The sequence below is a fragment of the Macaca thibetana genome, chromosome 16 (genome assembly GCF_024542745.1).
Source record: "Macaca thibetana thibetana isolate TM-01 chromosome 16, ASM2454274v1, whole genome shotgun sequence".
Classification (NCBI taxonomy): Eukaryota; Metazoa; Chordata; class Mammalia; order Primates; family Cercopithecidae; genus Macaca; species Macaca thibetana.
Genome location: NC_065593.1, coordinates 63,154,008 through 63,165,662, shown reverse-complemented (window position 1 = coordinate 63,165,662; position 11,655 = coordinate 63,154,008). Strand labels below are relative to the sequence as shown.

Below are 11,655 nucleotides of genomic sequence, written 5' to 3'. Positions count from 1 at the left end.
GCGCCCTTGGTGTGGGAGTCAGGGGATGGGGCGCCCTTGGTGTGGGAGGTCAGGGGATGGGGCGCCCTTGGTGTGGGAGGTCAGGGGATGGGGCGCCCTTGGTGTGGGAGGTCAGGGGATGGGGCGCCCTTGGTGTGGGAGGTCAGGGGATGGGGCGCCCTTGGTGTGGGAGGTCAGGGGATGGGGCGCCCTTGGTGTGGGAGGTCAGGGGATGGGGCGCCCTTGGTGTGGGAGGTCAGGGGATGGGGTGCCCTTGGTGTGGGAGGTCAGGGGATGGGGCGCCCTTGGTGTGGGAGGTCAGGGGATGGGGCGCCCTTGGTGTGGGAGGTCAGTGGATGGGGCGCCCTTGGTGTGGGAGGTCAGGGGATGGGGCGCCCTTGGTGTGGGAGGTCAGGGGATGGGGCGCCCTTGGTGTGGGAGGTCAGGGGATGGGGCGCCCTTGGTGTGGGAGGTCAGGGGATGGGGCGCCCTTGGTGTGGGAGGTCAGGGGATGGGGCGCCCTTGGTGTGGGAGGTCAGGGGATGGGGCGCCCTTGGTGTGGGAGGTCAGGGGATGGGGCGCCCTTGGTGTGGGAGGTCAGGGGATGGGGCGCCCTTGGTGTGGGAGGTCAGGGGATGGGGCGCCCTTGGTGTGGGAGGTCAGGGGATGGGGCGCCCTTGGTGTGGGTCAGGGGATGGGGCGCCCTTGGTGTGGGAGGTCAGGGGATGGGGCGCCCTTGGTGTGGGACAGGGGATGGGGCGCCCTTGGTGTGGGAGGTCAGGGGATGGGGCGCCCTTGGTGTGGGAGGTCAGGGGATGGGGTGCCCTTGGTGTGGGAGGTCAGGGGAGGACTTTCAAGAAAAAGGCTGGAGCCCAGAACCAGGGATGGGGGACAGAGGTGAGGGCAGGTGGCAGGAAGAGACTGCACGAGTGTGCACAGGTACAGCAAGAACAGGTCTGTTTAATGACACAGCTGGGTCTGGTTACAAACATCAGAAACTAGAAAAGGAGAACAGGCAGTTACACAGATGAAGATGAGGATGGGCCAGGAGGGGACACAGGCATAGTAGCCACAGCAGCAAAACATCCTTGGAGACGATACATGTGACCAAGGGGCACACATGGGGGCCCCCCAGCACGGGTGGCGCACATAAATAGACAGGGCCGACTGCCGGCCAGGAGGAGAAGGGGGTGGGGAAAGCCCTCGGCCCTCAGGGCTGAGGGTGAGACCCAGGCATGTGGTGCCGCCAACCTGCTGCCCAGCAGCCCGGATTCCCCGGGGCTACCCTGGTGGCCAAGGCAGGTGGAGCTGGCGGTCGAGGTTTCTGGACGGAGGCCCCTCCCCTAGTGCAGTCATCCCATCCAGAACTTCGCTCTGCCCTTGCCCATTCTAGGGCAGTCAGTGAGTCAGTTCCTCTGAGGGAGTAGGGGGAGCCCACTCCTTTCTGCCTGGAAGTGGAATTCAGGAATGTGGGGAGCTGGTCTGAGAAGGGCTGGGCTTTGCCGCCAAGCCGGGTTGCCCCAGCCCTGCCCCTCCAGGCCCAGGTCCTCTGCGCTGCTGCGGGATTTCCTCTTTGCCAGAACACTCTGTTCTCTGCACAACCGGAACCGCTCCCTGCCCCACTCACAGGTGGGGGCCGAACCGAGGCTTCTGGGCCCCGTGGATACACATTCTAGATATGTACGTGTGTGTATATATATGTGTATATATATATTTATATATAGCTCGTATATAGAATATATCTGTATATATGGTAGATGTGTGCGTGATACTCTAGATGGTGATGTGCAGACCTGCATGCCGGCTGGGCTGATAGAAACGGGGCTGGTTTATTCCCCAAGGGACTCCTAGACCTGTCCCGCTTCCCGCCAGCCGCTCAGCTAGGTCCCTCTAACAGTGAGTAGAAAAGCTAAGAAGAGTGGGCCCCGCTCTGCGAGGAGGAAGGGTCCCCCACCCTGCCCGCCGCGCTGGGGTCAGCATCCAGGCAGCCAGCGCCGCCTCCCGGCAGCTCCAGGCAGGGGACCGTGGCCACCACAGAGGCCTCCTTCGGGGAAGTTGAGTCAGGGATTCCTCCAGCTTCCTTGGCACCCAGAAATGGAGCATCAAGGGGGGTCTTCAGAACTCGGCCTTCTGCTCAAGGTGCTGCCAGGGAGGGGGGTGGAGGGAGGGGTCCTACGGCCCCGAAGAGGGCAGTGTGGCCGGTGGGCTGTGGACGAGATAGGAAGGGAAGGACATACGTTACTAGAGGAAGGGAAGGACCCTCGGGGGAAAGGGGGAGGACCTGGGGCTGGCGAGGCTCACTTCCTGCCAAGAGAGGCGGCACAGTGCAGTTGAAAGCAACCGTGAGACCCAAGTTCTAGTCTCCGTCCTGCTACGAACCTGCTGTGTGATCTCAGGCAAGTCTACTGGCCCATGGGAGCTCCGGATCTTTTTCTCTAAAATGTGAATAATGTCTGTCTTGTGACAAACTGGGTAAAAAAGTGTTTCACAAATTGCATAGCACCATACCAATGTGAGCTTTTTCCATTAATTCTGAAATGTGGTGCATTCTGTTGGGCCTGTCTCGTCCCTCCTCGGGCCACCCATGTGTATTCTCGTATACTCGGTACACACAGCCCCCACTGCAATCATCGTGCCCCCCCGCCCCCACCCACGCAAAGGCGCACACCCTGGAGCAGAGACGGCTCAATAAACGGTGACGCCTGGCCCACCCCTGCTTCCCTGATAAGAGAAGTTGGGCGAGGGCCTTCTAGGACTCTGCTCTGTAACTCTGTCCTACCCTCGAGCCCATGGGGACCCTGGCAGCCAGAGGCTCTGCAGGCTCAGGCCAGGGACACTAGGGGTGGGCTAGAGGATGTAAAGGGATGTGGGGCAACCCCACCACTTGACGGCTGGGAGCTAACCCCCATGGAGTGTCAGTTTCCACGGTAGCCCATCTCCATTCAGTCCACAAGGAGCAGAAGTGGGCGGAGGAGACTTCGGCAGTTTCAAAATGTTTGGGGTTTGGAGAGATCTTAGTCCCTAGGGCAGGGTGGGGAGGGCAGGATGGGCAGCGTGCTGGGGAACTTGGGCCATGTGTTTCTGATTCACTGGGGCTCGCGCCCAGCCAGCTCTTTCCAGTCCCTCTTGGCCCTTGTAAAAAAGCCCTTTTCTCTGGAAGCAGGAAGTCTTGTGTCCTGGCTGTAAACAAACTCATCTTTGGCAGCAGAGCCTGCCTGGGGAAAGGGGTGGGAGGGCAAGCAAGCCCCCTCCCCTCCTCTTCCCCTGTCTTTTCCCTGGACCCTCTGGGTGACAGCTGGTGGGGGGTGAGGAGGCAACCACAGCTCTCCACGCTCTGCCAGTGCCCTCCTCTGGTGGGCCAGCATCTGCTTGTTTCCCATTGACTCCCAGGTCTCAGGCAGGCCAGGGCCCAGCTGTGCACATCTGGAGTTGGCTTGGCTCCAGCCAGCAGTTCCCGAGGACTCCACTCTCTTGGGGTGGTGCTGACGGGAGAAGGGGGAGGGGAGCAGGAGCCAGCCCGGGGCCAGTGTGGTCAGCAGCAGGAAGGGCAGGAGGCCTGGCGTCCCCAGCTGCCCTCAGGGGACCTCCTCCAGGAGCTGTGCCTGTGAACAGGAGGGCCGGCAGTCTTGGGGGCCCGTGCGGAGCCCGGCGGGAGACGCCGCCTTTTCCATGGGAAACTGCTGGGAATGTTTCTCTACCACGCGTGTCCCGGGCTGCTGGCTGACCCCTGCTTCCCATTCCCGCCTCCGCTCCTCTCGCTCCTTCCTACTCCAGCCTTGCCTCCGCCTCTCCATTCAGCTCCCAGAGTCCGCCTCCCCTTGGGGGCCCAGGGAGGCTGAGTGTTCCCAACCGCCACGTCTGGGGGCTAGCCCTCCCCTCACGCTCCGAGTCAGCAGGAGTCACAGAGGGCGGCCACCCTCCTTGAGCCACCTCCTGGGCCCAGAACTGGAAGCCCAGCCTCCAGGTCAGCCTGGAAGTAAACATCCCCTTACTTGTGTGCGTGTGAGTGACACCCATGTAGCTCCCTGGTGGGCTGGGGCATGTGTGTGTGTATGTGTCCTCATGATCCTCCTGGCTCTAGCCCTGTTGAGGCAGAGGGCATTTAGCAGCACTGGTTGGCATGAGATGAGAAAACAGCCCCTTGTGATTGGCACCCAGGGAGGATTGGCACCCAGGGAGGAAGTGGCTGGGCTGGCCTGGGCTGCCTCTGAGCCTGACGATTGGACCTTCCCACCGGGAGCCTCTGGCGCCTCTCTGCCTGGGCAGCTGTGGCTTTGGGTGCTCTGAGCACTCCCTAGCTCTAGGGAAGGGGAAGGCTCTTTGGGAGGATTTTTGCTCAGGGACCATGGCTCTGCGCAGCCTGAAGTCACAGGGGAGCCATCTTGAAGGCCTTTTCCTGTTATGCCTGTTCTTACATGTCAGACCCCAGAGTTGGCCTGCCTCAAGTGTGCCTGCCCGGGTGGTCAGCCCCAGGGCCCCAGGAGAGATGGGACAGGATAGGACATGGCGGGGAGGCTGCCCAGCCCACCCTCGCCCGCCTCCTCACGTGGTGGCGTTGGGGACCTGCTGCACCCAGCCCACTTCCTTGTAGGCAGCGGTCACGTGGCTGTAGATGAGGCCACGCAGCTTGGCCCAGGCTCTCTGCGTCTCAGGTGGGAAGTCATTGGCAAATTCCTCGGCGACCACCTCCAGAATGACCCCAGAGAGGATCTGGGGGCAAAGGGAGGAAGGGGGAGTGAACGCCTGGGCACCCTGCGTCCCGCAACCCCCGGGCCCCTCTGCCCCATGTATGGCCAAGAGGATCATTCTACTTTTTTTTTTTTTTTTTTTGAGACGGAGTCTCGCTCTGTCGCCCAGGCTGGAGTGCAGTGGCGCCATCTCGGCTCACTACAAGCTCCGCCTCCCGGGTTTACGCCATTCTCCTGCCTCAGCCTCCCGAGTAGCTGGGACTACAGGCGCCCGCCACCTCGCCCGGCTAGGTTTTTTTTTTTGTATTTTTTAGTAGAGACGGGGTTTCACCATGTTAGCCAGGATGGTCTCGATCTCCTGACCTCGGGATCCACCCGTCTCGGCCTCCCAAAGTGCTGGGATTACAGGCTTGAGCCACTGCACCCGGCCAAGAGGATCATTCTTAACACAACAGTCTGCCAGCTTTGGGAACCCAGTGCTCTCAGGACAAGGGTTGCCCTGGACTGAGCCCCTCCATCCTGCTGCCAGGCACTGCCCCTCCCTCTCGCAGCCACTCGTGGGATCACCTCTGCTGCCCCAGGGAGCCCTCCCAGAGCCTTCGAGCTGCAGATGGCCATGAGGTGTGGGCGGTGGTGGCTCTGCAGCAGATCAGGGCGCATACCTTGAAGTACACTGGCTCCACCTTGTGCTTGAGGGCATGGGCTTTCCCCACAAGGGCCAGCACAGAGGACACCTTGTCAGGGTCGTGCAGGTTCTCCACGACAGTGTTGAGGGCCCCCATGACTCGGCAGGCGTGCTTCCGCAGCTGGGGGCTCCGCTCCATCTCCAGGGGTTCCTCCATGTGCTTGAACTGGCTGAAGTACTGCTTGGCCGAGGGGAAGTTCACAAAGAACCTGGCAAGAGGAACAGGGGTGGTCGCTGAAGCTGGAGGCTGCCTCGGGCCCACCCTGAAGCTGCCAGGACAGTGGGGGCTGAATAAGTGGACCCCAGTCTCCCCCACCCCTGCACCATCACTGTTTTCACTACCATCCGTAGACCTCAGCATAGACCCTCCTCGCTCTGGCCAAGCTGGCTCACCCCTACCAAGTCTGGCCGTGTCTATCTGCCAGGCTTGCTCAGGCTGGTGGCTTCCTCTCCCAGGCCTCTGTCTTCCTCGCTTCTTGCTTCCTTCCCAAACTCTACACCCTCTTCAGGGCCTGCTCTAGTCATAGCTGAGAGGGTAAGAGCTCAGGTTCTGGAACCATGAGTTGATCTGAAATTAAATCCTCTCCAGTTGGTCTGAAACTGTTCTGATTCTCCCAAAATACTGCTTTCATGAAGTCATGCTCATGCTCGAAAACATTCAATGGCTCCCTATTGTCTGCCAAAGCGAAACTCCTTAACTGGGCATTCCAGACTTCTGAACTGTCCCCCACCCACTTCTTCAAACTCATGTCCACATTCCCCACTATACTCACATCATCCCTGTCCTGGCTCAGTGGCTTTACTTACCGTTGGGAAAATGTTCCTCAGGTGAGCCACATTCCTTTCTACTACCCTTTTCCTGTGTCAGACATGCCTTACCTGGAGCAGACTGGCCCAGGCGAAATGCTTTGCCCCCGAGGCCATTGGCACCACTCAGGTGACCTTCCCTACCCTCCTTCCAGCCTGTCAGACGGGATCCCAAGGCTCTCACACACCCTCTGACCCCCTGCCCTAGCTGGGGCACTGCAGTGTGGAAAATGACGGCTTTTTTTTTTTTTTTTTGAGATGGAGTCTCACTCTGTTGTCCAGGCTGGAGTGCAGTGGTGCAATCTTGGCTCACTGCAACCTCTGCCTCCTGGGTTCAAGTGATTCTCTTGCCTCAGCTTCCTGAGTAGCTGGGACTACAGGCATCTGTCACCACTCCTGGCTAATTTTTTGTATTTTTAGTAGAGACCAGGCTGGAGTGCAGTGGTGCAATCTTGGCTCACTGCAACCTCTGCCTCCTGGGTTCAAGTGATTCTCTTGCCTCAGCTTCCTGAGTAGTTGGAACTAGAGGCATCCATCACCACGCCCGGCTAGCTAATTTTTTGTATTTTTAGTAGAGATGGGGTTTCACCATGTTGCAGGCTGGTCTCAAATTCCTGACCTCAGGTGATCCGCCTGCCTCAGCCTCCCAGAGTGCTGGGATTACAGGTGTGAGCCACCACACCCGGCCGACAATGACTTTTGTACCTCCTCTCCCTGTCGAGGCTGGACATCATGTGAGACATGGGCATGGACTCAATCAGAACTTACATAACTTAAGTGAATCCCCAGAAAATGTATGGAGTGTCCTGGACCTGTTCTTCCAGGTTGTTCTGCCCCTTCATGTGTCCCCTTTGTGATCAGAGAGAGCTGATAATTTGCGGAAGCAGCCCTTTGGCCAGGAGTCGAGTCTCAGATGTGAGGGCTAGAACAGATGTGGAGAGGGCATCTGGCCGGGTCGTCCCTGCTGGTGGTGGAGCTGCTATTGGCGGGGGAAGTTTGCACAGTGACCAGGGCACAGTCTGCGTGGAGACTCAGGAGGGCCCCTCCCAGAGGCCAACTGTGATCTTGGGCAAACTGCTTCACAAGCTCCCTGTCTGCAGAAGGGCGAGAGGAGGGCTGCGCTTACTGCTTCATGGATACACGGGTGAGGACACGTGAGGCGATGGGTTTGAAAATACATTGAATTTTCTGGAGAAGCACTGTAATGAGGGACAAATGTGAAAAACCCAATTTGGACTTAAACGAGCATCTCAAACTTTGGAGGTTTTACAATTGCAATAAAAAATAATGATATGGCCGGGCACGGTGGCTCACGCCTGTAATTCTAGCACTTTACGACGCCAAGGCGGGTGGACTGCTCGAGCTCAGGCGTTTGAGACCAGCCTGGGCAATGTGGCAAACCCTGTCTCTACAAAATACAAAAAATTAGCCACATATGGTGGTGCACACCTTTGATTCCAGCTACTCAGGAGTCTAAAGTGAGAGGATCACTTGAACCCAGGAGGGCAAGGCTGCAGGGAGCCAAGATCGTGCCATTGCACTCCAGCCTGGGTGACAGAGTGAGACCCTGAATCAAAAGAAATAATGATAATAATAATAATAAAAGGCCAGGTGTGGTGGCTTATGCCTGTAATCCCAGAACTCTGGGAGGCCAAGGCAGGAAAATCACTTGAGGCCAGGAGTTCAAGACCAGCCTGGGCAACATAGTGAGATCCTGTCTCCAGAAAAAAAGAAAGAAATTGGCTGGGTGTGGTGGTGACCGTCTGTACTCCTAGCTACTTGGGAGGCTGCAGCAGGAAGATCCGATCGCATCATGAGCCCAGGATTGGAGGCTGCAGTGAACCTTGATGGCACCACTGCACTCCAGCTTGGGTAACAGAGCAAGACCCTGACACAAAATATTAACAATGATATATATATATATTTGCCTGATGTGTTACAATGTTTTTGTACTTTTTCTTTTCTTTTTTCTTTTTGAGACAGAATCTTACTCTGTTGTCCAGGCTGGAGTGCAGTGGCGCAATCTTGGCCCACTGCAACCTCTGCCTACCGGGTTCAAGGGATTCTCCTGCCTCAGACTCCCAAGTTAGCTGGGATTACAGGTACCCGCCACCACACCTGGCTAATTTTTGTCTTTTTAGTAGAGACAGGGTTTCACCATGCTGGCCAGGCTGGTGTTGAACTCCTGACCTCCGGTGATCTGCCTACCTCAGCCTCCCAAAGTGCTGGGATTACAGGTGTGAGCCACCGTGCCCAGCCTGTTACTGTATTTAATTGCCACAGCTAAGCAGGTATTACTTCTATTTTACTGATGAGGAAAGAACAGGGAACATTTATTGAGCACTTACTGTATGATCTCACGAATCCTTGCAATTCTCTCCTGAGATAGGCACTGTTTTAATCCCCATCCTATGAATTAGGAATTGATGTCCAAGATTGCCCACCGAAGTAGATGGCAGTGCCAGGAAAGGGCCCAGGCAGGCCCTACTTTGACAGTTTCCCCACACTGCCTGGAGAGACAGCTGTGCCAGGGGATCGTGGCCTGGGAACCAGGTGTCTCCTGCCTCAACACCCACCACCGGGTTGTGGCCCTGAGGAATGACAGTCTCAGGGAGCCCCCACCCAGACCCTCCACGGTTCTGTCGCCCCTGGGGCCCATGTGCCTGGCTCCTTCCTCCTGGCTCCGTGGTGTTTCCACCTGAGACCCTCCCGATCTCAGCCTGTGCTGCCAGGGAGGAGTCTCCACAGCCAGCCCTGGGGAGTTTCTCAGCTCCCAGAGACATCTGGGCTTCCAAGAGAGCCTGAAATAGGCCTGTCTGAGTGTGAGGAGGAAGGTGTCAGAGTTACAACCAGGAGGGGGGGTGGGTGTTCCCTCTTGGTCTCCTCCTTGGCAGGGAATGGAAGTGTGGGGTCTGCCTCAGGCTCCAAAAGCAACGCCTCCTCCACCCCCACCAACGTGGCAACTTCTCCAGGTTGGGGATGTGGACGTGCAGCTGCCTCCCTCCTGCCCTGCAGGCTCATAAGGGCTGACGGCACTGGCCTGGCGCAGTGGGGAGGGCAGAGGTGAGAGTGCTGGCCAGAGGGCTGCAGCTGGGGCCTTGACCTTGAGGATGTGTACGTTGTGTGTGGGAAGACAGGGCGCTGTGTCAAGACTGACGGGCCTAGGATCTGAGGAGGGACCTTCAGGAGCCCTTATGCCCCTTTCCTCCCCTTCCCCCACTCCCCAGGCCCTGGACAGAGACAGGAGGAGAGAAAAAGGAAAGCAAAGCCCTGTGGCGCTTGGGCTGGCAGGGAGTGGCTGAGACAAAGCTGGGCCAGGCTGTCCTGGGGCTGGGCTCTGGTCCACACAGAAGTGGAGTCAGAGTAGTGAGGGGTTACTCTGGGCACTGAGCGCATTGGTAATGACCTCCCCCAGCCCAGGCCCAGGCCCCTCTGCGAGACAGGAGTGGGGAACTGGAAGAGGGATGTAGAGAGAGAAAGAAATCCTTGCTGGAAACTCGGACTGCCCAGATATGGCCCTGGTCTCAGTGTTTCATTTCCCCCTTGGCATGTGCCCTTCCCTGGTCCCCTTCCTGGGGAGGGTCAGTGGTGCCCCGAGATGCGGATGGTGAGCCCTTCCTCCACGTATCCGCACAGGTACATGGCAGGGGTTGGGACAGAAAACCTCCAAGGTCCTGAAGACCCTGCCTCACTTCTTCATGGTGACACATGAGTGTGCCAGATGCATGCGAGGCCGGTGGGCTGCAGGTGCTGACACGCGGCTGACGGCGCCCTCCGAGGATGCAGTCTGGCGCGTCTGTGGCTCTGCTACCCACTGTGTGCTTGTATGGGTGCCAGCACGTGTGGGGATCGGTGGTTCCGAGCGTCTGAGGCCCTAGTATCCCAATGTCCCTCTTAGCTTCCTGCCACTCCCAGCTGTGTTGCTGGGCCTGGGGGCTGCTGAGATAGCTGCCCTATCCTCAGGAGCGCTCCTGTAACTCCTTAGAACCCTTAGAAAGGCTTCCTGCTCTTTTTCCACCAAAATCTGCTTCTGAGTTGGAATCAGGGCATATCATGGTGGAACTGGATAGGTCCCAGGCTTGGGAGAGGCCACAGGGAGAAGAAGCTGGAGACGGAGCTGGCCTGGGAGTCAGGCATGCACTAAAGCTGCCCTTCCAGAGCGAGGCTTCACCCCGTCTGCACATGACAAGGCTGCCCTACTCTGTCCTAGATTTGACCACTTTCCTCTGCCAAGAACAGGGGCTTGAGGGTGAGCATGGTCTGGGGCTCCTCTGCCTGCACCCCCAGGGACCAGCACGTGTGGGAAGAGAGCATGGATTTGTAGCTAGAGTCAGTGACTAGCTTTCGAGGCTTGGACACATCACCTATATGAGGATGGTGTGTGTGCTCTATGAGCAGGTGTGTGAAGAACGGGGTGCTCTCTGTTTGTGGGTTTCTCAGAGGCATGTGGTGCCTGAATGACCCCTAAGCCCAAACCACTGCATTTCCTCCCTAGGTGGGGGGTTTTAGAGTTAGGCCCTGTCTCCTCAAGCTTCTCTCTTCTTCCCCTCACCCTCCTAACTCAGCAGGGATTGTATCCTAGGGGACTGTTTGCTTCTCCACTCACCTGTGCCTGCCCTGGGAGCTCCTGCTGGCCCATGCCGTCCATCAGGAAGAGGGCAGCTGGGAACACTGGACCCCCGTGCTCTCCTCCTTCTCAACCTCTGCTCTTTGCTCTCTGTTCTTCCAAGAGGCTTTGAATCCGGCAAGCGGCGGAGCTGGAGACAGGGGTCTGCTCCTCTTTGTCCCCCTTCTGAGTTGAGCCTCGGTTTTCCCATCTCTAAAATGGGGAGCCCCTGCTACTCCCTTTGAAAGGCCAGAAAAATGTGTGTGTCTGACAGCTTGGCTGTGTGTCTGGGGTCGCTGGCCCAGCAAGGAGTTCTGAGGCCGGGGAGAGGAGGAGGACCGAGGTGCTCTCCTGCATCTGGTTCCTAGTTCCTGGTGAGCACCGCGCCGGAGCCAGGGAAGGCTCACCCCACGGCGCCCCACGCTGCCTGCCCCGCCGACCTCGGACCGGCCCCATTCGCGGCTGGGGAGGTGGCGCTGGAGCTCGGACCCGGGCCCAGCCCGCCTCTGCCCGGAGCCGCTACCGCCCTCCCTGCCCAGGGCCCGGCCGGGCCCCGGGCGACACCTACCTCACCAGGATGGCCACCCCCACGTCCTCGCAGTTGGCATAGAGCCGGGCCCACGTAGCCTGCACCGCCTTCCTCTCCGCCTCGGACAGCTCCTCGCTCCGCTCCCTGCGCTCGATCTCCATCTCGCCTGGCACTTTCTCCATGAGGAGCTCCAAGCCCAGCCCGGCTTTGCTCGGCGGCAGCGGTGGCGGGGCGCGGGGCGCTGGGCGCGGGGCGCGGGGCGCCGGGAGCCGGGGCCGGCTGCGTGCGCGGCGGGCGGGCGAGGGGTAGAGCGCGGAGGGAGGGAGCGTGTGTCTGTGCGCGCCGGGTGTGTGTGTGTGTG

General features: G+C 59.0%; 1 protein-coding gene across 1 annotated transcript in view; it reads right to left on the bottom strand.

Moving 5' to 3' along the window:
* Window positions 1-919: 919 nt before the first annotated feature.
* CYGB (cytoglobin) overlaps window positions 920-11,655 on the bottom strand; it is a 326,406-nt gene continuing 315,670 nt past the window's right edge. The window contains exons 2-5 of the mRNA XM_050764496.1: window positions 11,334-11,586; window positions 5,330-5,561; window positions 4,526-4,689; window positions 920-2,185 (exon numbers count right to left, since the gene is read on the bottom strand). Of these exons, the coding sequence (XP_050620453.1) occupies window positions 2,152-2,185; window positions 4,526-4,689; window positions 5,330-5,561; window positions 11,334-11,476 (573 nt within the window). The 5' untranslated portion in view covers window positions 11,477-11,586 and the 3' untranslated portion in view covers window positions 920-2,151. The remainder of the gene's footprint in view (window positions 2,186-4,525; window positions 4,690-5,329; window positions 5,562-11,333; window positions 11,587-11,655) is intronic.